Source organism: Aptenodytes forsteri, unplaced genomic scaffold, assembly GCF_000699145.1.
Source record: "Aptenodytes forsteri isolate BGI_AS27 unplaced genomic scaffold, ASM69914v1 Scaffold182, whole genome shotgun sequence".
Lineage (NCBI taxonomy): Eukaryota > Metazoa > Chordata > Aves > Sphenisciformes > Spheniscidae > Aptenodytes > Aptenodytes forsteri.
In genome coordinates this window covers 1,797,998-1,825,852 of record NW_008795932.1, presented here as the reverse complement: position 1 = coordinate 1,825,852, position 27,855 = coordinate 1,797,998, and the positions used below count along the sequence as shown (strand labels likewise).

Genomic DNA, 27,855 nt, shown 5'->3' with positions numbered 1-27,855 from the left:
CTGGGCATCAGTCAGTGGGTGGTGAGCAATTGCATTGTGCATCACTTATTTTGTATATTCTTTTATCATCATTATCATTATTATTATTATTATTTTCCCTTCCTTTTCTGTGCTATTAAACTGCCTTTATCTCAAACCACAAATTTTACTCTTTTTTTTTCCCCCAATTCTCTCCCCCATCCCACTGTGGGGGCGGGGGGGAGTGAGCGAACAGCTGTGTGGTGTTTAGCTGCCTGCTGGGTTAAACCACAACAGTATGGAAGTGTTCCCATAACAGGTACAACTAAGCCAGTCAGAAATCTTCAGCCTGCGAAAGAGACCACTGTGGCAGTAACATGAGGAAATGTATAAAATCATGAGTGTAGGTAAGATGTTTAGAAGATGTACTGTTAGCTGTTTCTTGCAATACAAGAACCAGGTAATTTCAGAAGGACACCAGTAAGTGCAAAGCTGCTAAAAGTAATTTAGCTATGATTCTTCTTGCCACAGCATGCTGTATGGTGCTAACAGAGAGAATGAAGAATTTTATGAATGAGAAGCCCACTAAGGATGACTAAATGCCTAAAAACAGAGAAACCTTACCAGGCTCTGGAAGTTCCTGAGCTACCAGGAGTTGGAGCCCAAAAGCCTAAAGGAAAGCAGCATGTATGTTCATGATTCTCCCTATATTCTCCCACAGGCATCTGCTCTTAGCCACTATCACAGCCAGGATATTGGACTAGACGGTCATTGATCTGATCCTGTACAGCCACTCATGTGTTTTTGCTTCCTTTAATCTAGAAGAACATCTAACATTTTTCCTTACGAGACAGTATACCATCAACACACAAGAATTAGATCAGCAATTTTGATTGATAACTTAGTTTACTTTCCAATTGGATAAGTGTATCATCAGAAACATCAGTAATTTATCCTTTCTGTACTATGTCCTTATTACAAACAGCGTCAAAGGAAACAAATTCAGCAGCAAATGAAAACAGATCAAAGTAACAGATGCCCTGCTAAGGGCATTACTTTTAAAAGACAGAAGTATTTTGATCATCATTGTAAATCTGGTCTGCAAAAGAAAAAGGTACCATAGCTACCATATGATTAAACTCATGTCATAGTTGCCATTGATTTTTCTAGCTCTTTACTGTTCTTCACATCAGGATCTTACCTGCCTCTTTAGAAAGTACAATATTTGTAAAGTTAAAAGCAATAGAGAAAAAGTACAGTAGCAAGTAAAAATGTCGATGTACTTAGCATCTCTAATAATACTTTCAAAGTACACACAGTACATAGCACCCAAAGATACTAAAGTTCTAAAGAAACACTAACGGATTCTACTCCTTTATCATCACTGAACGAGAAAAGGTTGAATTGCTTCCAGGCTTCAATTACCCAACCTTTCAAAGAAGCTGGAGGCAGAAATAACAAGGTAAAAATGTTGTTCCGAGATATTGTTCATATGTGGTCCCATAAAAGTTAGATAGAGGTAAAAAAACAGAGGACCAAAGCCACTATCCCACAACTGTTCTATGTCAATACTGAGAAGTATGTATGTTATCTTCTCCTTCTAAAGAATATTTTAAAGAATATTTTTTTTGTATGTTACTTCATCTGAAAAACTGCTGGGCAAGTGCAGCTTCAGAGTGCCTTTAAAGCTTTTTGGATACAGGGCAAATGAAGGAAATTTTATATACATATATATATATTTGGAAGATACAAAAATGAAATCAACAGAACTGGCACTAAAGACAGTAATGTCTAGCTTTTAAAATATTGACTTGCATAATTATTTTTCAAGTTATATCAATTACATTGATCAAGTTCCTTCTCATTTCCATGCCTCTGATTTCTTTCCTACTAATGTTAATCTGTCAACAAATAAAAGCTAAGTTTCCGAAGTTCAGTTTGAATTTTGAATCAACTGGCCTATACTTTTTCCATACAATGTAATAGATAATGTGTTGAATTATGATCTAATAAAAGTTGTTATAAAATAAGAAAGCAATAAGCCATTGGAATTTCCATGGAAAAGAGAGGTCATCTGCAAGGTACATGAGGACCAAGAGTTCAGGGATCTGTAAGTAATGGAGTATCACCTGCTCCTGAAACAGTCAATTCATCTTCCAGTCAGCATCGGATCTGCTCCCCCACCCCCCAGTTCTGTGAATTTGTAGCACAAATTTGTGCTGTATGGAATTACATTTCCTATCAAGGGCATTTCTCAAAGCCTCAATTCCTTGGCAGCTGTGTTTTCACAGTAACATCAGGGTGTGGTCTTCCTCCACTATCAGCTTTTTCAAAAAGTTCTAAAGTAAACCTTAGTGAAGCAACACTGTGGGGTTTGTGCAGTTAAATCCTAAAATATTTTTATAATTTATGTATTTTACAACAGGGAAGTTTAAAAAACAAAGTCTTTAAATCTTTACTAACAATTAATATAACCTCACAGAAATCAGTCCTATTCAATAAGCTATGCATGTCATTTTGTTGTATTTTTTCTTTACTGAAAATATTTCTTTTTTAAAGATTAATTACACTGATAATGCATACCTGCAACTGGATCCTGCGAAACAGTCCAAATAATAATCATACTTTTTTTTTTAAAATACAGGAATATCTTGTTTTAAGTTAATTCAATCAGTGTAAATATATCAGGCAATTGAAAAAATACAGAGTATAGTATTTTTCTATATATTTTTCTATACATAGTATTAATATATACTATATATTCTATATAGTATTTTCTATATATTTTTCTATATATATCTCTCTCTCCAGTGAGACTGTATGTTTATTATAAAAAGGAAATCCTTATTACAAGTATCTGGTACTTGTAATTCCAGATAATTCTAATACAAGCAACCACTGTTTGTTTGGTTTTTTATTCAAAAGAAATGATGAGTTTAAGCACATGAAACTTTCTCTACAGTACAAATATTAGGGGGATTATGCCCTACATTGCAGTATGTCACTTCTGGCAAAACTGCAGTCAGCCACAATTAAGAATTCTACAATCTGGGATAACTAAATGATCAACTTAAAGTTATTTCTCTTTAAAACCCACTGATGTTTGCAAACTATTTTTCTTTATCTTCATAAGATAAGGCCACAAAGAGACACATCAGAAACGCTTTGTGTCAAGAAAGATTTAAAAAGATAGCAGGGCAAGGTCTCATGAGGGGAAAGTTTGGTCAGACTATTATGCCCACAGTTGTCACAAAAATTCAGTCTTCAATCCATACAGCTCACTGAACAGTTGTCTTTGCATTACAGGACACAAATATGAAAATGCACAGCCACATCACACACCGTATTTTAAAATGAATGGCACAACAATTGGGTAAGTGTTTCTCAGAAGTACATACAACCCTCCTAAGCAAGAAGAAATTAGAAACTCACCATCACTGAGATCTTGCAGAAGGTTTTCTTGGCATGAAAAGTCCAGCTTCACTTTAATGTTTACAGTAAATGTTGCAATCTTTCCAGGTTTTAGAGGAAACTGGGAGAGGGTATCTTCTAGCTTCCAACTCAGGAAGTCCCCATACAGCTTCTCTGTATTAAAACAAGTAAATATTTCATGAGCGTAACTCCTGTGTTAAAGAACTTTATAACAGTTATATATAAGGAAGTCTATAACAGTTTATAACTGTTGTAGAGAGCATTAACTGATTTGTCATTTGTTGTTTAAATTCCAAAATATTTACAATTAAGGCATTAAAAATTAATGTAACATAATGTAACACTAGAAAGATAGTACAGAGGTTACTGACATTGACCTGGAAGCATGTAGATCACGAAGCTCAAAATATGAATTTAAGTGAAGACCACTACCAGAAAAAAAAATATTGCACAATAGGCAGCATTAAATATACACTTTGAATACAGCCTGAAGGGGACCTAAAAGCTCAGATAGTTCTGAATCCTACAGACTTCAACTTGGAAAATGTCACACGAATGCAAAAACATTTCATCAAAATATTACACCAAAATAAATCAGTTACAATTCTGTAACATCATCATTTAGTTACTTATTGAGCAACAGAGAAGGCTAGGAAGACTATTGGCTTTCAATTTTTGTAAAATAAAGTCCTTTGTCAAAACTGAGAGGCATAAAGTATACAAGACCCAAACATTAAGGATGCTGCCAGACAGGATTAGTTTGTGTTAAAAGAGATTTGTTTGATAAATTATTTATCATTGGTCCATATGAGATAGGGCATCTCTCCTAAGCCTAACATGCCAGAAGATAATATGAGGAAAAAAACAGTATTTATTGTTCATCAATACATTGAGATACTTTATCCAGTTATTCAGTCTCCTTAGTACTCCAGTAACTTCGAAAGATCCATCTTGAAATAAAGAGGAGCAGGGGGTTAAGTCTGCTTCAGGATGAAGGGTGAGTTAGTTATGTGTTATTTCAAGCTCTGAAGTATGCCAGAAGCTAGAGTCACGGACATTTAAGTACCGTCAGCAAAAGCAATCCAAAAAGTGATGTTTATGAACTTTACGCAAGATAAAATAATTTTTTTTTTTAGAATGACAGAAAAGGTTGTTACATACTAGAATGTTACAATAACACAGTGACTTCTTCCTCAGTTGATCTTACTTCAGATACTAAATAGACACAAGAAATATCTGCTAATATCTTATTTCTTTTATGCACTTCATGAATGATCCCCGGGGAGGGAAATCACTTGATCTCTCAGTGCTTCACGTCTAATCCATTGTACAGGCTCTGGCTGAGGTGGAGTTAATTTTCTTCATAGCAGCCTGTATGGTGCTGTGTTTTGGATTTGTGACTAAAACAGCGTTGATAACGCACCAGCTTTTTGGTGCGCAGTACTTGCACGGCATCACGACTTTCTCTTTTCCCGCTCTGCCTTGCCGGCAAGTAGGCCAGCAGTGGCCAAGAAGCTAGAAGGCACCACAACCAGGATAGCTGAGCCAGACTGACCAAAGGAATATTCCATGCCATAAAATGTCATTTTGTTTTGTTTTTTTCTTCCTCTTTCCTTTGCTTATTAAAAAATCTTTATCTCTACCTATGAATTTTCTCACTTTTGCCCTTACGATTCTCTTCCCCACGCCACTGGGGGAGAGGATGGGGGGAGTGAGCGAGCAACTGCGTGGGGGCTTCAGTTCTGGCCAGGGTCAACCCACCACATCCATAAATTCATTAATATTTGCAGGACCATACAATGTTAAGTGCTGCAGAAAAGTCTATTAATACATAAAATAAACATGATGGTTTGACTGGCAGAATCCTAAAAATATATTTATTTATTGTAGCAATGCATACTATCTCCAAAGTACACTGAAGAATTCTTCTAAAGGCTCATTTAAACACCATTTGAGCACTGTTTGCATAACATGAGGACCACTGAAAGTCACACAGTTCATCTCTAATTCATACCAGGCTACTGGATTTAAGAGCAAGTTAGTGTATTGCCATTTCAGAGCCTTTCCAAAACCACCATCTAAGATCCCTGTGTGAGAAAACGGGGTGGGAAGGCTGCCTCAACAACTACAATCTAGAATTCAGGATCTTTCAAAAAAAGTCATTAGAATTCCAGTCCAAACTTTGTTGATTTGCACAGAACCAACTGCATCTAGGGAAGGAAAAAAAAAAGTGAATATTTTTCCATTAACTTCTACCTAAACAAGAACTGCTTTGCCTGAGAGGTATTTTTCTCACAGACCATCAATTGTTGTCTTGTGTCTTTCCACATCAAATCAGTATTATAGACTTCTTTATAAGAACAAAGATGAGGTAAAAATAAAAAAATCCTCCCAATAATTGTTTCTTTAAAGTCACTTCCACCTCATCTAATGATTTAGCTGTAACCATATCACTGTTCTGATTTTCTTGTATTTTCAAGAAAAGAAGTAACTTAGCAAGTACAGCAATCTCTATACCCTTTTCCTCGTAAGTAAAACCATAATATGCTAAAGGGATGTTTTTCCTCAGTGTAAGCAAAGACAAATGACATATCCCAAGCACTTGAGTGTATCTTCAGTTTAATGAACACATCGTTTCCAAAATGTGTTTTCACTAAGCAGAAGATTTATTTGAAGATATTATGAGTGAAAAGACTTTCCAAGTGAGAATAGCCCTTGCAGATACTCTCTGATTTAACAGCTGTAATTACAAGAGAAGGTCTAAATGCTCAAGCTAAAAGTTAAACTGTAGAGAAAAATCTGGTTTATATTTATCTGACACTGGTTTACAGTTTAAAAATGTTTTCTTCACCTTGTTCAGTAATCACTATTACAGTGAATTATACTACGGCATGGGGCTTCAAACCTTTCAGTTCAGTGGGAAAGACTCTTATTTGGGGCGTGTCTGCATTCAGTTGTTTCTAGAGTCCAAAATTTGTGTTTAGCAAACAACTGAAGTTACAAGCAACTTTTAGTCAAGAGTTCAGATTAGTAACTTGTTTTATCATTTTACTGGATACTAAATCACTAAAATCGTAACAAATATCATATGACAGCATACCCACAATCTAACTTTGGGTTACCCTAATCCAATCTAACTCTTAACAGATTTTAATTGTTTCTAGAGTCCAAAATTTGTGTTTAGCAAACAACTGAAGTTACAAGCAACTTTTAGTCAAGAGTTCAGATTAGTAACTTGTTTTATCATTTTACTGGATACTAAATCACTAAAATCGTAACAAATATCATATGACAGCATACCCACAATCTAACTTTGGGTTACCCTAATCCAATCTAACTCTTAACAGATTTTAAGTTCTGCTTAAAAAAAAAAAATCCACACTGGCATTTTGCATAGAGAAACTCAAAAGAAAAACAAGTCTTTTGAGATGACAAGAAACTCAATTCCTCAATTCTTTTCAATCTTAAATTACCAGGTAAATGGGGCTTTTTGCTATGTTTGTCATTTTCCTAATTTCATCTATTTCAAAAGATGCACAAATGGTTTATTTTAATGTAAGCACATCTATAAAATTATTTACTGAAATAATTTAACTTTTTTTTTGGGTATTTAACTTTACATAGCTATTAAAACCATTATGAGAAGCCATATCTGTTTTTACCTTCCCACCATCACAAACTCATGCTATTGTATAGAACAACACATATTAGGACTGCTACTATTTTTCTCAAAATTATTTGCTCTTAAGATAATCAGTCCACAAACAAAACCATAAAATTCTCAATTTAAGAATTACTTAAATAGGAACAAATTCAAGTTAGACTAGCAACGTGTATTTAGTATTTGGTATATTTGAACATTAATATCTCAATTGCATAGATTGCAAAGGTATAGAGTTTATGAGCTATGAAGATTTTAATTTCTTTTTTCCTCTTTATAAAATGCCTTATATAACAACAGTGTAGACAAAGACATTAGGCCTATAAGAAAGCTAGAGAGGGACTTTTTACAATGGCATGTACTGATAGGACAAGGGGTAATGGCTTTAAACTGAAAGAGGGTAGATTTAGATTAGATATAAGGAAGAAATTCTTCACTATGAGGATGGTGAGGCACTGGAACAGGTTGCCCAGAGAAGCTGTGGATGCCCCATCCCTGGAAGTGTTCAAGGTCAGGTTGGACGGGGCTCTGAGCAACCTGGTCTAGTGGAAGATGTCCCTGCCCATGGCAGGGGGTTGGAACGAGATGATCTTTAAAGGTCCCTTCCAACCCAAACCATTCTATGATTCTACGATTTTTTTCAATAACAATGTTTAAGGCTATCAGCATTAAATTGTTCTGCAATTTACATCCACCACTTGATCAGATTCATTTCCAGAGAGTTAATCTTGACTAGGTTTCAAAATAATTTAGGGGAGTAATAATGTCAAAGGCAAGAAATTCAAAAGGACCTCACAAAATCAAGTGAGTAGACAAAAAGATGGACTTCAACATACATAAAGTTAAAATAATGCATCTGGGGGAAAAAAAAAGAGCCATGCATGCTATGTTGAACTTGGAACTGGCAGTTACAACTCCAGAAAGAAACCCTACAGTCACCATTGATGGTCCTCTGGAATCATCAGCTTAGTGAACAGCAACAGAAAAAAAAAAACAAAAACAAAACAAACAAACAAACAAACAAACAAAACCCCAACAACAAAACGTAGGTCATCATTAGGAAGGACACTGAGAGCAAGTCAAAGCGGGGCATTTTGCCACTGCGTAAAATCTTGGTGTGCTCACATCCTAAGTGTTATTTGCAGTTCTGGTCTCTGTACTGCAAGGAGGACATACTAGAGCTAGAGACAGTCCAAGGAAGGGTAAATAAAGTGACCAAGGGGGTGGAGCAGCTGCTATGCAAGCATAGATTAAAAACGCTGGGACCCTTCAGTTTGAACAAAAGGCTGAGTAGGGAAAGATGACTACAGTTTACAAAAATTACAAGGATGGCGGATAAAGTAAATGCAGAACTGTTGTTCACTAAATTCCCTGGTATGAGAACCAGGAGCACTTGATAAAACTAGTAGGAGACCAGATTAAAACAGATACAGCACTTCTCTACCCAGCTGATAGTGAACTTCTGGAATCTGTTGCTACAGGAGGCTGCAGAGGTAAGCAGTACCAGCAGCTTCAGAATGGGATTAGGCAAATTCATGGATAAATCCACAAGGGGCTACTGAAAACAAGTATTTATGTACAGCAACTACAGATGCTGAGCAAGCACAACAGAAACACCACAACGGTGGCGAGACTTGCATGCTCTCCCTAAGCATTGTCTCCTAATGTCATGTGACTCCTGAGCTAGACGGACCATCAGCCCTAGTAGGACATTTCTTAAATTCTTACGCCTTTGTCTTTCTGTGGGAGAATGAGACAGGATGGGACTGAATCCTCTATTAAGCATAGCATTATGATCTGCAGACAGCCTCAAAATTGCAAACGGAACTTAAAGCATCAGAGAAACCGTATGTACGTGGAATAGTGTTCTGAACACAGTTGTGGATTCCAGACGAACAGAGATTTAAAAAAAAAAACCACAGGAGGATAGAAAGATGCATTTCAGCCTGGAGGTCCAGTGAGACGCTAGCAACACTACTGGTAATTTAATTAAAACGCTTGGAACAGTGGGGGAAAGAGTTTAAAGGTAAAGACAAAAGGAAACAAAGTAGAAAGAGAAACATAACAGACTACAGCTGAAAGGTGAAGTCTGGGTAGAACATAACCAAAACAACTGCTGATTCGCAAGCTGAGCATCTGAAAGGAAATATATATGCAAGAGCAGTTTCCAGCCAGCACAGAAGGATCAGACCAGAGTACTCCACATCTCTGAATTTAACATGCACAAAGGTACACTGAATGCAAGTATGATCAGACACCTAAAGATAGAAATCTAATGTGCTTCAAGGCAACAAAGCGCTTCAGACTTCTACAGTAATCTGCACGTCTGATTCTTGATGCCTCACCAGCTGGAGTATATATTCCTAGCAGAATACACAGGACCTCAAAATAACTATCAGTTCTAAATGCATAGGCATTGACATTCATACATCTTCACTTCTCCAAATGCATGAAATTCTAGTAAAAATGAAAGCTGCTTATTTAGCACTGCAGAATATCTGCCACCTTTTTTTAAAATGAGGAACTGTGAGGTGTGCACACTAGAATTACAGGGTTAAAAGCACTAATAGTTCATCAGCTCATAGGCAGTGTACGGATATTATTATTAATTTTCCTTTGAGATTGGGGAAAAACAGCCTCTTTCGAATTGAGGAGACAATCCAGAATATTTTGAATTCAGACCTGGTAGATAGAAATGAATTTGCAGGACTTGTTACGTTCTTTACAATGTAAATGTATCTAGTAGAGTTTCCTCTAGGCAATTAGCAAATATCCCTAAAAGAAGAAAAAAACTGCTCTAAAATCATGAACCATTTGACGTTTATCCTATGAGTAGAAAAAAGATTTAGTAAGAATCATACGAAATTATGAAGATCTCTGTCAGCCAGTGTGGGCAGAGTGGAAGAGATTTGAGCTCAGAAATCCAGATAGTAAAACCACAGCAGCTAGACTGGGGCTGGATTACCAACACTCCTCGTCCTACCTTCACAAGGACATTTGGACTAACTGGAGAAAAGCCTGCCCACATTCACAACTCTCTATGGAACACAACCCAGCTCCAATTTGAAAAACACTACAGTTTTGTTTGGCAAAAAAAGGTAAATAGATCTATTCCAGGATATTCACAGTTCTTAAAGTGGGTAACCTGGACCTCAGAGTAGATTTTTCATTTGTGGTCTGGCACAGCTAAAACAGCTGAGACCGCAAGCAGATGTGTTCAAAGACCATGGAAAGAATACAGCTAGACAGGTGAATTTATTTCTCTTTGTTTGAATTCCAGAGGTCAATCACTTCTAAGAAAGATCAGTGAGGTTTTGCTTCATCATCCAGGTTCATTCAGTGTGTGCAGCTGGTGCTCCCTACTACAGCCTAATAACCTGTGAGGCTGGTGAGAACGCCTGGCACACTCTTCTCAGTGCTTCAAGTTTGAAAACATCAGTGTCACGTTTGCCCCTGAGTGGATCAACTAGTTGGGTTATCAAAGCTTTCAGAGCGCACCCCCTAACTGAGACATTACAAGCCTCTGACAAGAGCTGACTGGAGACAAAGTATGGAAAGGCATCCCCCTTCGCACGTCATCATTCTAAAAAAAGTATTAGACCATCTGACCTGGTGAGGGACAATATGAGGTGACACAGAGTTGACCTTGACAGTATACATGTGATGTCCAACCTACAGATACCACAGCCTGGTAGACAGAGTGGTGCAATGAGACATTAAAAGACGTGACAGACATGTTTATTGTGGCAGCATGACAAGTCCCTTTTGCTGATTTGCCTCAGGATCTGTTCCATAACACATGGCTGCTAAAGGACTCAAAAACCCTGTGATGTCCTTTATGAACTGCACAGAGTGAGCTGCCATTTCTGCTCATTTATCTGAGGGCCGGAGTGGAAAAGCTAAAGAGCTGCACCTGAAAGAAACAGAAGAGAGGAAGTAGGGGGAGGCAAGTTTGAAAGCCTGATCTCCAGAAGTTCTCATTAACAAGACACCATTGAAAACAATGCCAAAGAAGTGGGCTTCCTCAAGAAAAATGACAGGCTATAGCTAACATAATGAAGAAGGGAGGTCAGGTCACTGCACTGCAACAGCTAATCCCATCCAGTAATTTCCACAAAGAAATGCCAATGGTTGCCATCTACAGCATTCATCTTTGTGCTAAAAGTTGTGGCCCCAGAAACAGAAGGTAAGGAAATGGAAGTCAGGCAGGCAGGCATGCAGCAGCTGCAAAAGATTTATGAGCAACTGGCAAGACTAAAAGAACCAAAGCAAATCAGGTGAAACCAAGGATGATTGAAAGCTCTTTGTATTTGGCTGAAATTGGACAACATCTCATGGGCTCCCAAGTTGACAGGCAAGCTGTGGTCATGGCAGATGCAGATGCCTAACAGCTTTCAAGGAGACCTTGAGCAGTTCAAATCACAGGCACATTTCAGCCGAGGAGTAGTAAAGAACATCCAAGAGACAACTACTTAATGCACTACAGATAGTTCATAATTGTCTGCATATGCTCTCAACTTGATATATAATAACAAGTTAAGAGTTTGTGTTGTATCCACATTATTTCCATGCATATAGTATATTCACTGACCAAACTGAGCTGCTGACATGACAAATATTTAGTTCCCTGTTGATCACCAGAATCCCATGTCACACTGTACTGTGAGTCCATCCTTATGCATTTGTATCAATTTACGAGAACTGAAATTGAAGAGAGTCCATTAAAAAAGGCAAAGGTCCGTCCTTTGCAAGACCTATGTGCAATCACATTTGAAATAACGTAATTATTACATGCTTAATGTGGACCATTAGTTCTTTTGCCATGGACAGCGTTTTTCAGCGCTTTACATCGTACCCACAGCAGACAGTCATGTAAAAAGTCGTACTTATTTAAGTATGTATTTTCCTCCAATAACATGGCTCATCTCGAGCATACAGTTCCAAATACAGGGGTGCATTTCACTTCTGTGAGACAATGCAAGAAACTGAAGACTGCTTGACAGGACCCTGGATAGCCTAATCTAAAGCTTTGCTTTCAAAAGAAGGTTGGATAAGACTATTTCCAGAGGTCCGTGCCCACGTAGACTTCCACAATTCTATGATTCTGATACCATGGTTCTCACACTCTCAGAACAAATATCATTCGGTGCCTCTCAAAATGCACTCTCATTTCTAATTTTCTGAAATGGCGATTTAAGTGTTGCATTTTTTTGAGTATGCATATTTCTAAGTTATTCATCAGAAATTTTCGTTTTTCTGATAAAGACAATTATTATCATGCTTAATAACATCTAAAAGACTGTCAAATACACAAAGAGGGTTCATGATAAAAAATTTCTATAGAGAAAGAAAATGAAGGATGAAGTAAAATTAAAGTTTTACTGAACTCATAGCTGAATGTATCAACTTTTCTCCTTTTTCCCCACTGTTATTAACAAAAGTTGTAACTGAGAGATTATGATGGTTTTAAAGTTGACAAGAGTCCCTTTTTCAAAATTTTGAACCAATTAACTGTGTAATGTTATGTACTAAGAGTCTGATTAACATCTGATTCAGAGGCCCATATATTCCGCCATTTAATACATTTCATTACATAAACTTCACCATTTAATATGTGTGCTGTATTTGGTCTTTCCGTTACATACATAGAGCACCTAGCACAGTAGGAGCACATTGGAATTACTGAAATAAGAACAGTAAGTCATCATACGTTTCAGCTTCTAAAATTATTCTTGGTAACAAGTCTCAGACAGAAAATCTATTCTTAGATGACTGGCAACTCCTATTCTCTCAGGTTGCAGAGGAGAGGATACTCTGTTGGAAAAAAAATCATGAGCTCGAATACTGAAATTAACAAAAATCACTAGGTATCACACTGCATTTTAATATTCCAGCACTGACAGAATAAAACCTGCAATAAAATAAGGTATTTCTATTGTAAGTAAAGATTATCTTGCTTGTCATCTGCAGTTCTTCTGGTAATGTCATTTTCATAACGATGCCTCAGAGGACAAACCAAAAATGATAAAACCATCACAAAAACAACAAGATTCACCTATCAGATGACTTTTTAATACTACTATATACAGAGCATTTTAGGAGAAATAACTGGAAGCAGGAGATGTACTGTACTTCTTCCATACCTTCAATTATTCTTTTAACTCACAATAGCTTATTTATTGCCTTGTTTTTTAAAGTCTTTTATCCCATTTTTTTCTTATTGCTCACTGAGTGAGATAGAGGTAGGCTTATTTACTTCCACTCCCTCAAGTAGGACATCACTGCTAATGGTTATTTATTTAATTAACTAATCAGGTTATTTAGACATAAGGAGAAAATAATTTAGACCCAAGATTCTTGCTTTTTACTAGTTATTGCCTCAGGATTTTTTTTTTCCAAGTAACATAAAAATGAAATATAGATTTCCAAAAAGCAGGTGACCCTTTGACACACAGATGGTTCTACAATTTCCTCCATTTTCTTTCTACATTTTCGTACATTCTCTTTCATTTTTATATTCCTACAACAAAATCAAACTGAATGATTCCAGTTCCTTAACAGGGATTATGACATTTATTCTAACCGGACCTAAAAGAAGTATAACACAACTAGTTCCCCTTTTATCAGAGAAAAAGTGATCATTATTATTTCTAAATATAAATAAGCATACACACCCTTAGTGTTGACTGTTTTCGCTGTGACCTCTAGTTTCTCCAATGGTTCTGTTCCAATATTTTCTAACTTAATGATAAGCTGTTGGGTCTCTCCATTGTAAAGCTGGACAGACACATTAGTGGAGATTTCATCCCCTGAAGAAGGCTGAAGTGTATGAGCAGACCTACAAAATGTGACACACAGACAAACAAAATATCATGATAAACATGTTAAAAGCCTGTCCAAGTTACTATATTCTATTAACTATTCTTTGAAGACTCGGAAGCTACTGCTCTGCAATCTTGAAGATATTAGATATCATTTTCCATTCTCATTTTAGCCAGGGTCATTTTTTATAACCATTGAGGATAAATGTTCGTATTTAATGCATAAGACAAGTCAGATTTCAAACAATATAAAATATGTATTCCTAATTGTGAAAGCTTGTTAAAAATTGCTGCAAAAACCATAAGAAAGGGAAAAGAGCAAAAAAGCAAGAGCAGGTCATTAGAATGAATAAACTTGAAAAAAGCGGTATCTGATCTACCAAGTGTTTGAACACTAGGGTTGAGTAACATGGAATATCAAGAGCTGAATGTAAAACAAAAATAATAAAAAATAAAATTGAGGAGAATAAGAAGTTGAGTGCTACATAGGATTACCAGGGTGAGAGTCCTCTGCAAGATCCTGATGTCCATACTGCTCTCTGATCAGCCCGTAAAAATTACAAAAGTGAGAATGAAGTAAACTGGTAGAAGAAACCTCAGAAGAGATGAAACCTTTGTACTCACAAGTGAGGATACATTATCTTACATTGTTAGGCATTCCCAAACTCCACCAACATATGATATATGCAGAATTAGGACAGAAACGCCTTTAATGACAGATAAGCAGCACTAAATGTTTTACACAGCTGTTCACCCAGAAACTGTTTTCTTAAGGGATCATAAACAGTATCTGAAATACGAGGTAAGATATACTTAGCAGAGCAATATATTGTAAAAATAACGTAAAGATGAAACAAAAATTATTGTATGAGTTTTATGTGCCAGAGAAAATGCATGGGAATCTAAAGCTTCAGAAACATGAGAATTTATTTAAATGAGTATCAAGCATTTCATTTTAAAGTAACAAATGTGTCAAACCAGTCAATTATTGAAATAGCAGATATGCACAGTGCTATGACAACACATCATGGATAAAGGAGAATTGAGCAGTAACATTGACCTTTGCTGGGAGAAAGTAATACGGGAGTTCAGCGAATGCAGTTTTAGTGGACAGCAGAGGGCATAAACCTCATGGGAGTGGATCCTGGAAGAAACTCACTTTGTGAAAGGTGAAACTGAATATAAACAAACTCTTTAGAACGTGAATAAGGGAAGAAGGATTGCAGAACAAGACAGATGGGCAGAGGTTCAATTTCTGACTGTATTTTTCATGCTAATGCAAAGTAGTCAAAAGGGATCAAGGACACAAGGGCAAAAGCTACTGAGATTAATGACTGATAAATCTGTTGGGAAACCCAGGTTCAGTAACTTCTTTTGGCAGGTATTTCTGCTATCCTTCCTTTCTATCCTATCCTTCCTTAGCACAAGATAAGCAGCCTCCACAAACAAAAGAAGATTTTAGTCTTTCAGAATGCATCTATGACAACAAGTACTTAAAACACGTATTTTTTTATCATTTAAAATTTACTGTCATGTATTGTTATCATTGCAGCACTCAGAAGTTTGGGCATTTGGAGTGACAGGACAGAAGAAATTTCTTTTCTCCCCTCATATTTAAACAAAAGCATCAAGGAATTGCATACTAACAAACCAAACAAATGGTACTTTCAACTACTGTATAAATGCACATCTGAAACCTGAGCCCAAGCTAATTCAGCTTACACATCCTTTTCTGTAATACAGCTTCTTAAATTAAAAACTATCTCAATCCTTGTTTAAGTACTGCGTAGCCACCAGCTTTGTTCTGAACTTGCAAGACCTCAGGACTGAGGCTTGCCATGAGGATATTGGTAGATGAAAAATTAGATATGAGCCGGCAATGTGCGCTTGCAGCCAAGAAAGCCAATCATATCCTGGGCTGCATCAAAAGAACTGTGGCCAGCAGGTCAAGGGAGGTGATTCCCCCCCCTCTACTCCACTCTGGTGAGACCCCACCTGGAGTGCTGCGTCCAGCCCTGGAGCCCTCAGCACAGGGAAGACACAGACCTGTTGGAGCATATCCAGAGGAGGGCCACAAAAACGGTCAGAGGGCTGGAACACCTCCCTTATGAATAAAGGCTGAGAGCGTTGGGGTTGTTTGGCCTAGAGAAGAGAAGGCTTTGGGGAGACTTTATTGCAGCCTTTCAATACTTAAAGGGGGCTTACAAGAAAGACAGAGACATTTTAGCAGAGCCTGTAGTGACAGGACAAGGGGCAACAGTTTTAAACTGAAAGAGGGTAGATTTAGATTGGACAATTTAGTAAGAAATTTTTTATGATGAGGGTGGTGAGACACTGGAACAGGTTGCCCAGAGAAGCTGTGGATGCCCCATCATTGGCAGCGTTCAAGGTCAGGTCAGATGGGGCTTTGAGCAACCTGATCTAGCTGAAGATGTCCCTGCCCATGGCAGGGGGGTTGGACTAGATGACCTTTAGAGGTCCCTTCCAACCCAAACCATTCTATACTTCTGTGCCTGCTCTGAACTTGTCCTGACCTGCCTGCAACTTTGGTTTGACTTACTGTAGCTGCAGCAGCAATTTTTCTTCTGACCTGGTGGCTACGCCTATTGCTTTATTTATGTTACCTCTGTTTGGTACAACCATAGTTTCATATAGATAGCAGTAACAAGCAGGTGTACTAGTTGAATGAGATATTTATGACAAACACAGTGAGAGAAACACAAGTCTGGTATGATAGCAGAGGCATTGTGAAGTGGAGACACAGGATTTAGCGGAGAGGACTACTGGTGTGGGATGGTAAGAGATGGGGCACACGCTTAGCATCAGAGACCCCACACCTATTCACTAACAGTCAAAGAAATGCAGGCCTGGAGCTGGACAAAAAGAGCTTTCAGGGGTAACAAAGTAAACAAGAATCTAACATACAAAAAAAGCACCACATATATTAAATTCGGTTGTAACGTGGAGCTTGAGTGAAAAAAACCCCAAGGCATAAAAATGTGTTAGCAAACAAAAATGGCCTCAAGTGTTTTCTAGAGTGAGAGGGGGAAAAAAAAAAATCAACATCATATTCCTCTCAGTGAAGGTCTCCAGATGCTGACAGCTAGCTGTACCACCAGACTGAAAAGGCCAATCTTAGGACCCAGAGGAGCAGTGGGAGGGTGAGCATAAGACCAGGATAATAGGTAGAAAATAGGAAGTGTGTGTATAACAATTTTAAGTGTATTTATTAGTGATTCTTCTTGTGTATAGAGTATTTTTCTCTCTTTTTCTTTCTTCTGTAATAATTGCATCTGCATTAATAATGATTCCTGTATTGGACTACTGAGATACAAACAGTAAGTTCTTAGCTTTATACATTCCTCTTTGCTCATAAACAAGATTTTGAGCATAACAGTATTGTACAATTATTTCAGTATATTAGAAAATACTCATCAGGAAAGCAACCTATAATACCTGGCACACTGGCATGCAGCTTTTCTGCTTCTTGTGGAAACGACTGATATTTCTCCAAGTTCATCCATATTAGACCACTTTCATTATTTTACTTATAGATTTGTCATTTTCTTCCCTCAATTTTCTTACTTTATAGGCTTTTTCCATCGACTGTTTTGCTCAGTATTGTAATATTTTTATATACTATATATGATACATATAAATTTATGCATAATTATAAATACATATAATGATGAAAACATATACTAACAAAGTCATTCCCAAGCCACAGCAAGCTTCATTACAGCTCCTGCTAAGTTGAGCTTATTAAATTGACCTTCCATAACACAAATCAATCAAAAAAAATTTTACAGTTCTAACAAGGCGTTATGGTATGCCTAGAAAGGCCTGGACTTACTCTTGCCAATATGACTATCACCCCAAAATTACTACTAGATCAATCAACTGTTGAAGAAATTATAAACAGCTATATTTGACCTTTCAAACAAACCTTTTCCTACATACCAGCAGTTTCACCTACAAAGAAGCAAGGCAATAAATACACTATCAAGATTATCTCAAATACTTCAAAAATAAATAAATTTGGTGACAAATTAAGAAAAGTCAGCTCAGCTCCAGTAGAAGGTTCCAAAGACAATCAGCTATAAAAACTCATGTGCTCTGTCAGGAAAAGACTCTCGAGAATAGAGCCCAACATCAAATGTTGGTAAGATGGGTGTCAAAGCAAATGTAGAAGTAAAGCAAATCAGCAAGATGCAAGGATAGAAATTGGATTCGGATTTTATCCTGCTGTCTCTAAATTCAGAATGTTCTTTCTTTCATTTCTTCACCATGTCTTTTAAAAATACATCATCCTCCGGAGAACCCAAAGGATAAAACGCTGTTCAAAGGAGTCGCATGAGGCAATTTGCTGGTATCATAGAGGCTGGGAGAAGTAATAACTGATGGTAAACAGAGACACCTCTGGCATACTGCATGGTAGCCAGGAGTGCTTCTGAATTCCCAGGGTGTTACAGGAACTGAGACCGAGTACTGAAACTAAAGCATCTGAAGAAACTAACAGTAAATTTAACACCAATGAAAAAGTAAATTCACACCAGTTCACAAAGAAAATCTTGTTAATGTTCCACATTATCAGCTGAACATACATCCAAGAAGAGCAGCTATTATGCTCATTTAAGACTATTTGCAATTCCCTCTGTATTTCAAACCCATCATCTTCTTTAATACATTCATAACTTTGGCTAGCCAATATTAATTTTGATTACAGCTAAACCACATAGACTCCATATCTAGCAGAATTTTTATAGGGAATTTACCAACATGTAACTCAATTGCAGCGTTTTATTATTTTGCTGTCTTCATCAGGATATTACTTTTGTATCTCTGTAATACAATGCCATCAACACAGCCCATTCCACATTAGAAAAGTAGAATTCAGTATGGAAAAATCAGAACCAAACTGGTTCCTTTGCTTTAACTAAGTAAACCATACTGAAGAACGCAATAAAAAAAAAATGTTACATATATATACACATATATATCTCTGTGTCATACGATACTGATGGCCATCCTACTAAGGATCATAAATGGAGCTGAGATCTTCCAATCAATAGAACAATCCCTGTGGTACTTGAGCTATCAAGGCAGTAAGTAACAAAGGCTGTTTCCTGATCCATAGCTAAAAGGACTATTAAAAAAAAAAAAGGGAAAACTGAAATTCCGTACTTTTACAACTATTTGCAAAACAATAGATGGCTGGCAAGACTCTGAGATATAGTGATCAACATGCAGCTTAGTAGGTGAATACTCTTGAACTTTGAAAAGTTCCAAAAATCGAATTGAATCAGCGTCTTACCAGCTCTCTCTAAAATCGTGGAATTAGTCAGCCACATTCTTCAAGAAAAAAAAGCTAAAAAAAAACTCACAAAAAACCCACACTACTACTGTGATCTTTTTGGTGAGTGTATAAGGAAGTTATTTTAGTTGATTCTTCCTGTACCTTTTAAACATATTGTTTCTGTAGTACGGTATCGTTTGGTCCTCTCCTAAACAATGGAAATATTGATATATTGGAGCAAGTCCAGAAGAGGGTTATCAAAATGATTAGGAGGCTAGAGCACATGACATATGAGGACAGGTTCAAAGAGCTGGGTTTGCTCAGTTTGAAAGAAAGAAGAGGGGGTGATTTTTACTTTTGTGAGTACGGTCAGACATGGGAACTGATTTCCCCCAGAGGTGATGGAAACACCGCCCATGGAGATAATTAAAATTTAACTAGATGATATCCTGGGCAACCTGATCTAACATTTAAGTCATATCACTTGTCAAAGCTGACCCTGCTTTGAACAAGATCCTGGACCAGATGACCTCCAGAGGCACCCTTTCCAACCTACACTATTCCATGGATTACCTCTTTACTGCAAGATTTTATGAACATTTAGCCTTTAAAGGATTCAGTCTTTTAAAACTATGACTCTAATAATGAATAACCATTACACTCGCTCAGTTAATTAAATCTCAAAATATTTTCTATGAAATTCCAAGGTTTCAAGCAGGAAAACAAAAAAAATAGATTTGTATTGTAAAGTAAATAGCACAGATATAGTTTATGGCTTGTTTTACTGAAGCACCGATTATATACTCAGATGAAGGAGTTTTTATTCAACACTTAACTACGCTTAAATACAACCAAATAAAATCATCATTTAATTCAGTTTCTCACCTTGGAAGGGAGGTACTGATCTGCAGCCTTGGCAAAGCTGGAATGACTTCAACAGTACAGCCATTGGTCTTCACTCCTGGCAGATTGTCCAGAAGGCAATCACTGAAGACTCCAAAAACTGAAGTATGGTAACCTGATTTTTAGAAGAAAACACCAGTATGTTGTGAATTTTTCTGTTTCCTGAAAGGTCTAAAAGTACTAAGCTTACTAGTCAGATCTTGCCAATATTTCTGCTACCCAAACCACCACCTTCTCTACAGAAGAATCTTCTCAGGACACAAAATACGTAAAAGGTTTTCAAATCCCCTAAATAACATTTATAACTACATGACAACATACAAACAACACACATGTATGCCTTTATGACATGTAAATTTAAAAAAATAAAAGAGTCCATGATTTCTACCACACATTGTATAAGTTCTGTAGAATCCTTTACGAGATCAACATCACAAGTCATAGTACAGAGACCACCATTTTATACTACATCACCTAATCCACTGGTGCACATAGAACTTGTTACCCTTCAACATATGTTAACAGTTCCCTATTTCCTCTAAAAACTGTTTATAGGAATGAGTTTCAACTGTATCCACAAGTGAAGTAAAAAAGAATCCTAAAGGAAATTAATTAGGAAAAAAAATATATATATGCATACATGCATACCCACACAGACACCTGCCATGCAAGACCACAGCTTATCCTCTAAAAGTTCAATTTAGTAGGAAAGTACCTCTACACCAATTCCTTACCAGGCAATATATACAAGCTACACTGAAGGAAAAATTGATACACTGACAGACAAACAGCCACCAAGTACAGAAATCAACTCCTCCACTTGCAATACATTTTTAGTATGTGAAACTAAAAGCAGACAACTACAGCACAAATGTTCTGAATGCTTTGATGCTATTCTGTATTTACTGAAATAGTTTCTGGAAAAAAAAAATCAAATGAAGAATCGTTTTATGAGCAGACAGAAAAGCACTTAAGAAAAACTCAGTGAGAACAGAGTTTCTTCAAGTTCAAAGCCATCTTCTTTTGGTGTTTAGCTTTATTAAAATGGTTCTTTTCCTGTAATTCTGTATTCTGGGAACACGTACCTAAAATTGTGTGTTGGTAAGATGATTCAGTCCTACTACTTGTTGAATCTATCATCTTCACATATACCTCCTTTTCTAGGAGACTGATCTGCTCGTCTTCTACAAAAGCTCTTTAATTCTCTTTACTTACTACAAACACAATTTTATTTAGGCTTATTAATGAAATGATATCTCGACTGCAACAGACTACACACATTGGCTAAATTGTTTCTACAGAAGCAATCTGCAAAAATTTCTGTAATCTTACATGAACACGATTAATTAAGAAAAACGAACTGCAAGATTATCTTCTGCTTTCTCATGAAAACGTTCAAGTAATCCTCCTCAGAAGCTTTCCAAATGAAAGCATTAATAAAGGGGAGTTTGAGTTCATTATCCTTTTCCACTCATACGTGAGATACTGTAAATATGTGTTCATTACTGCTGTTACAACCAAGGAATTTTTCGGGCTATGTTTTTTATGAAGTCTAGTATAGAAAACAGATTTCCTTTTTTTTTTGTTTTGTTTTGTTTTTTTGTTGGGTCGACGGTTGGACTCGATGATCTTAGAGGTCTTTTCCAACCTCAATGATTCTATGATTCTATGATTCTTTTACTTACTGAGGAGAATTCAGAGTGCCAAATATATATGTGTCATACAAACTTATGTAATCCACAGAGATGTAAAACACATGGTTGTTTTGCTAGGAAGAGAATGACTAAAGACATCCCTTACCATTAACAGTGATCTGTCCAGTAGTTTGAGGAACACCCACAAGAGTTACCGGATAGAGACCAGATTCTGCAGGTAGAGAAAGAGCTGCAGGAAGAGATTCGAATTCTACTCCTGTTGTCAAGAGACCCTGAAAAAGTCATATTACATAGATAAATGCCTTTATGATATACACTTACATTTTTATGATATATACTTATATTTTAATCTCTCGCATTACATCACCCAAACTTTTACGATTTATTCCAATTTCCTCATTGACGTTATTTTGGTTTTTAAGTTCCAGTGACTGAAGCATGCATCTTGAATTACGACAAGATTTGCGTTCAACACTGAAACGTGTTTCAGGATCTGAGGGGGGAACATCTGAGGCAGAAACAATGTATGAAAAACTAATAAAAATTTATACCCAAGCACAGTAAAAAGAATGAGTGATTTAATCTGCATGGTGTTGTTTTGTACCTACATTTAATTGTACCTGTGACCTTACTTATGTATTTGCTTATATTTTGGACAGTGGAAATCAAACATCAATAGTGGCTCTTGCTTAGCTTTAATTAAAGTTCCTGGCCAGAAAACAGGAGGAAAAAAATTTAGTATTTACAGATAATAAAGCAAGCCTAGCTTTACTATCCAACCTAAACATCTCAGTGAGTTGGAATAAGACATTCACTTTTCTAAATCGATCCTTTATCAAGCTTAGATGCCTGCAGTTAGGCTATATGATTTACTCCCTTAGTGTATATCAGAGAAATCTCTTAGCATCCTAAATTTAGAACATGGGACAAAATAAGAAATTAAGAAAAAAAAAAATTTAACAAACTTTTAAACACAGCATTACTGTCCTTAGTAGACTGGGGGGGGGGGGCTAAGCTCGGTTAATGAATTTAAGATGCTTCAACACAGAATGTACTGTTACAAGTAAGAAATTTAATGCTGTAAAGCGCACAAGTCTAAGTTACCAGCTGCTTTTCTATACACATAGATTTTTATTTTTATTTTTTTAATAAAGATGCCATCCAAATATCTCCATCAAGTAATGCAGTAAGTACAACTGGATTAAACCTCAACTCCATGAGGATGCTTCACAGGAACTCAAAACTCTATGGAAGAGGTAGATACTATTTTTGTAAAGACATGAAAAAAATCATCATTTGAGCCACAGAAAACCACAAAGAGACTGAAGACTGAACAAGGAGTTTAAGAAGCAGCAACGTTATCTGCAGAGTGCCAGAATACCAGCATTGTTTTCCTTTGAAAACATCTATGATTGTCTAGTTTTTAGTTCAATTGGATTATGAATGGTGTGCCTCTAATGCTCATGTCAGCTGTAAAAGACAGACTAGCCCTCTTATGTTTCTAATTCTCAGTTAGAAATTAGGAAAATTGATACTCGTATAACAAGTACTTAAAGAAACGCAAATGGCACCACCGAAATTACCCAGGCAATGACTGAAACTTGACCTGTCATGTACATTAAGTTTTAATGGCCTGATTTGCATTGGGACTAACCACCAGCAAGTCTTCTTCAAGCAATTCCTAGATATTAACCAAAATCAACACACCAGCAGTAAAAAACTGAACTAAATTAAAAGCTATTATCAGAATTTCTTCCCTCCTCAGAAGGCAGTGTGCCTTCTGGAAAACTAACAAACAACTGTCTTTTATGTACATGCTACATAACGGCTAAATAAATGCTTTGCACCTAAGATTTTTAACAGCAAAGTCCTAAACACACCAGAAGCTTAAGAAAGCAAACTGAACAGGTTTGTCAGGTTCTTGATTTCTCTTCTACTGAAGATCTGAAGTCATCAAGATTATAATATACCCAAAAGCTAAAAAAATCCTTCGTTCTAGCAATTACTTCTTTGTAGACTTGACACTGTTGAGACAACACCTAATTCAATCAAAGCTATTCTGGCTTTGTGGAAAGGCATGTTAGAGAGCTCTATCCTTCTCTAATACTGCACAAAATTCAATGTCATCATTTTGCTTGAGTTGTAAGAAAATACTGTATCAAACCCTCACTTTTACTGAATTTTAGTTTTCCCCCAGTTTCACACGGAGACTTCAGCTGTCAGAAACAATCCACAAAAAAGTAAGTAAAAACTAATTCTGTGTTATAATTGTCTTACATTCACCACCCAGTGTACCAGAGCACTGCCGTTTTTTGATTCCCACTTCATAAACGCAAGCTTGGTCACTACTTTTCAAATAGGTCTGTTTATGTAGCTGGGAGCTTAAGCAGGCCTTGTTTGCACTCTTGGTGAAATATTCCTTGCAATACTACAGAATAAAGAGATTAAAATAATTATTGCAATAACTAGACAATACAAACTAATTTTAGATATGATGCAACACAATTGATTGCATGTGACTGAATATGAATCCTTCCAGTGGGATTCACCCCACAGAAATGGGGTGAACATTCACACTTTAATACTGACTTAGCCTCAGTCTTCATCATAATCATTCTGCTTTTGCTTTGGCTGAAGCAAATCTTAGAACATAAACAAAAGGTGACCCCATGCACCCTCCTAAACTCACTTTTAAAACAGGTACAGAAGGCTTTGTAAGATTATTTCAGTCCCGAAAGCACTGAACTATCATTTGTCCAAATATTCAAATATATTTTAATTATTCAGGATTCACCTCAACTAAATACTTTCATCCAAGGACTTAAAGTCCTAAAAAATCTATGACAAAAAAAACCCTCCAATGTCTTGTTTAGTACCAGCTATAACAAATGCAAATAAACAGAACTGACAGGGACCCCTTCTAACTCATCTTCCTACTCTGAAGCAGAGCCAACTCCACGTTAACAATTCCCAGCATGTTTATTCTAGGGAGTTGGAATTTCCCTCAGTGGTAGTCTCTAAAAGGGGATTAGGTAACTTAATGCAGTGGTTAAACTGGAAAGCCTTTCCAGTTCAAACTTTCTCCCAATACTACACTGAACTTACCTTGTAACAATTAATACACATCATTATTTTCCCATTCCTAGCTAACTCCCCAAAATAGCCAGTATATCAAATGCCTATAAACATATACAAAACACTAAGAAATGACAACACCATTGCAAAACCATAGTCAGGTCACTTTTCTGAAATATGGGAAGCTCCTCATTAAGACATGGTCCTCATTAGCCCAGTTTTCCTTGGGGCAAGGGAGAGAGGGAAGCAATGGGTAAATACAGCTTTCTCCCATGTTCTTACTCCTCTGCTTCACATTTTTAGTCAAGCTGGATGTCAGGACATACATTCATACATTCATTTCACTTCTTGCAGTATAACCAATCTTGTGCTTTTACGTAATACAAATTAGTCCCCCATCCCAGCAATTAGACATCGTCCACTATCAAGCTGGATGGAGGGGGTGCATGGGAAGACATTTCCCTGAAAGCCTTTTACGTTCCCGTAAAGGAAAAAAAAACCTCAAGGGGGGCCATAAACCAGCACAGCCCTGAGAAATGCATCTAAAGTAGCCATGCATGCACATACACAGGCTGCCATACAACCCCAAAATTGCCAGTCAAAACCTCAGAGCCCAGCCAGAGTTTTGATCTATGACACCAATAAATTCCCTCATTGCAGGGGACCGAGGCCTGGAATGGACCAGAGCCAAATAACCCTGAAGAAACTAAAGATCACAACCGTGGGGGAAAAAAATAGGGAAATGAACTGAGAAAAATTAAATAAATCAATGGTAATATTTTTAAAGGCTAATGGTCAAGGCTCAGGAAAAGCAATGATCACAACCCAGCTGTCAGAGAAAGCATCTTCTTCACCAAAGGATTTAAACCGAGTATGTTAACAGCAGACAAAATCCAGACAAAAATCAAGATAAATAGAGACAATAATAGACAAAAAGGCACGCGAACGCATCTGGAGTACAATCACCCAAAATATGCGTGTGTTTATGGACAAGAAGGGTTACTAGTAAGAGAAATTGCTAGTATTAAAATGATTTAATAACAGTAGAGGAAAAAAATTGCTATATACAGTGTAGATTGTTCTCCAGCCCCTGAAATTATATCAAAATGACACCCTTGGATCATGCTGATCACAAACACAGCATGTTGATCACAGATAACTGCTAAAGCAAAATAAGTACTCAGCACAATGTATTTTTCTTATAATGCATTAAAAATGCATTCTCAGTCTATTTTTTAACAACAAAAACCATGAAAAGAAAGAGCTTTTCTAGAGAACAAACGCAATGGAAATGCCAAAACACCTGCACTAAGCACATACTATGCCTGGAGTAGAAATAAAAGAGCCTCAAGTGCATTATCACATGGAGGGGAATACAGCATTCATTTCTCTCATTATGAGAGCTTTACCATTCAGTAAAACTTCCAGTTTTTAAAAGCAAAGATATTAAGAAAACATAAAAACTCACCCAAATGGAAAAAAAAAAAAACAATATAAACCTCAACTAGGCTTCAGAGTTCCAGACATAAACTGAGATCAAGATACTTACCCTTAAAACTTAACCCACACAAATAAGTTTTAAAAGACAATGACATATCTAGAATGTCTGAAAGACATTTTCAATATTGGTATTTGCTGGATGGCAGAATTCAGCAATATTTGCGCAACATTGCCCTCTGGTGCCTAAAAAGATTTTAGATTAACAGTGACAATCAAATCAAGGCTGAAGTATTGTCATATCCTTTACCTAAACTTATCAGACACAAAAAAAAAAAAAAAGGAAGTGTTAGATTTCTTTTCTCTTGAGTCTTATACTGTATTTTAAGTAATACTATTTAGTAATCATTGCTCTTTCTGACCTTCTAGGAGAAGTTTACCCATATACAAGGTTTCCTCCAGGGAATATATGAATCTCACACACACACAAAATTTACATTTCCTTATATTCTTATAAAACAATTTAAATTGTCTTAGAGTGAATATATGCATGCTATTATCACAGCATGTCTTTCAATCACTTCAAACCTCGATTTAGTTTTAGAGAAACAAAGCAACTTGTATGTAAATGGTAGCATTTGGGGATGCTGTTAAACCAGCATGAGTATGTAACTGCTTTTTTTAGGCTTCACTTACCAATCCTGAAATGCAATCATTCTTTTTTTAAAGTAACACTGCCAAAGTTAGTTTTCACACTGAACATGCTTTACACAAAAACTGTCAAATATTTATTTAAAAGCAAATTTTCACTACTATTTCTAGTAAGATTATTTTAGGCAGACCTAGAAAACACCGAACTCAACCATTTTTATCCTTATTCCCCCTCACCTTTTTTGTGTACATTCTTATCCAATATAGCTTCAATTAAATGTCATCTGTCAGCAAGTAAATATTCTCTCAAGATGGCAGAAACAGTACAAAGATGTGAACTCACTAAAGAGCAGTTCATGGAAACAATTTAAAAGATCATAAGCTAAGTTATGGGAGTGATTATACCTAAAGATTTATCAAAATTTTAGATGGTATTTTTAAACATCAACATAGAGCTCTTGGCCAATAGTATGGTTTTGAAGTTTACAAAAAAAAAAGTAACAGCCATTCTTATACCATCATTAATCAAAATACCACACTTAAATTGTCTTCAAATAAATACACGCTCCAAACAGAAGGAGAACTATAGAACAAAGACTTTCTTTTTGAATAATGAGCTTTTAGTACTATAAACTACATTACCCCCATGTTTTGGGGTAGTATTTTTTAGTTTCTCGATATTATTCAATACAGTTTACACTGCTCTGTAAATATTGTAGCCTTCTTAGAACAACAGCTATATTTTCTACAGTAAGTGCAGAAATCATAGAATCATAGAATCATTGAGGTTGGAAAAGACCTCTAAGATCATCAAGTCCAACCAGCAACCCAACACCACCCCCCACTAAACCATGTCCCTAAGTGCCTCATCTACACGTCTTTTAAATACCTCCAGGGATGGGGACTCAACCACTTCCCTGGGCAGCCTGGTCCAATGTTTAACCACTCTTTCAGTAAAGACATTTT

General features: G+C 36.6%; 1 protein-coding gene across 2 annotated transcripts in view; it reads right to left on the bottom strand.

Moving 5' to 3' along the window:
• Nucleotides 1–27,855, bottom strand: part of TRAPPC9 (trafficking protein particle complex 9) — a 562,867-nt gene that overhangs the window by 449,281 nt on the left and 85,731 nt on the right. For both annotated transcript variants that reach the window (XM_009285082.2, XM_019473612.1), the window contains 4 exons: nucleotides 21,872–21,998; nucleotides 20,054–20,186; nucleotides 13,726–13,889; nucleotides 3,391–3,543 (listed from right to left, as the gene is read on the bottom strand). In XM_009285082.2, the coding sequence (XP_009283357.1) occupies nucleotides 3,391–3,543; nucleotides 13,726–13,889; nucleotides 20,054–20,186; nucleotides 21,872–21,998 (577 nt within the window). The remainder of the gene's footprint in view (nucleotides 1–3,390; nucleotides 3,544–13,725; nucleotides 13,890–20,053; nucleotides 20,187–21,871; nucleotides 21,999–27,855) is intronic.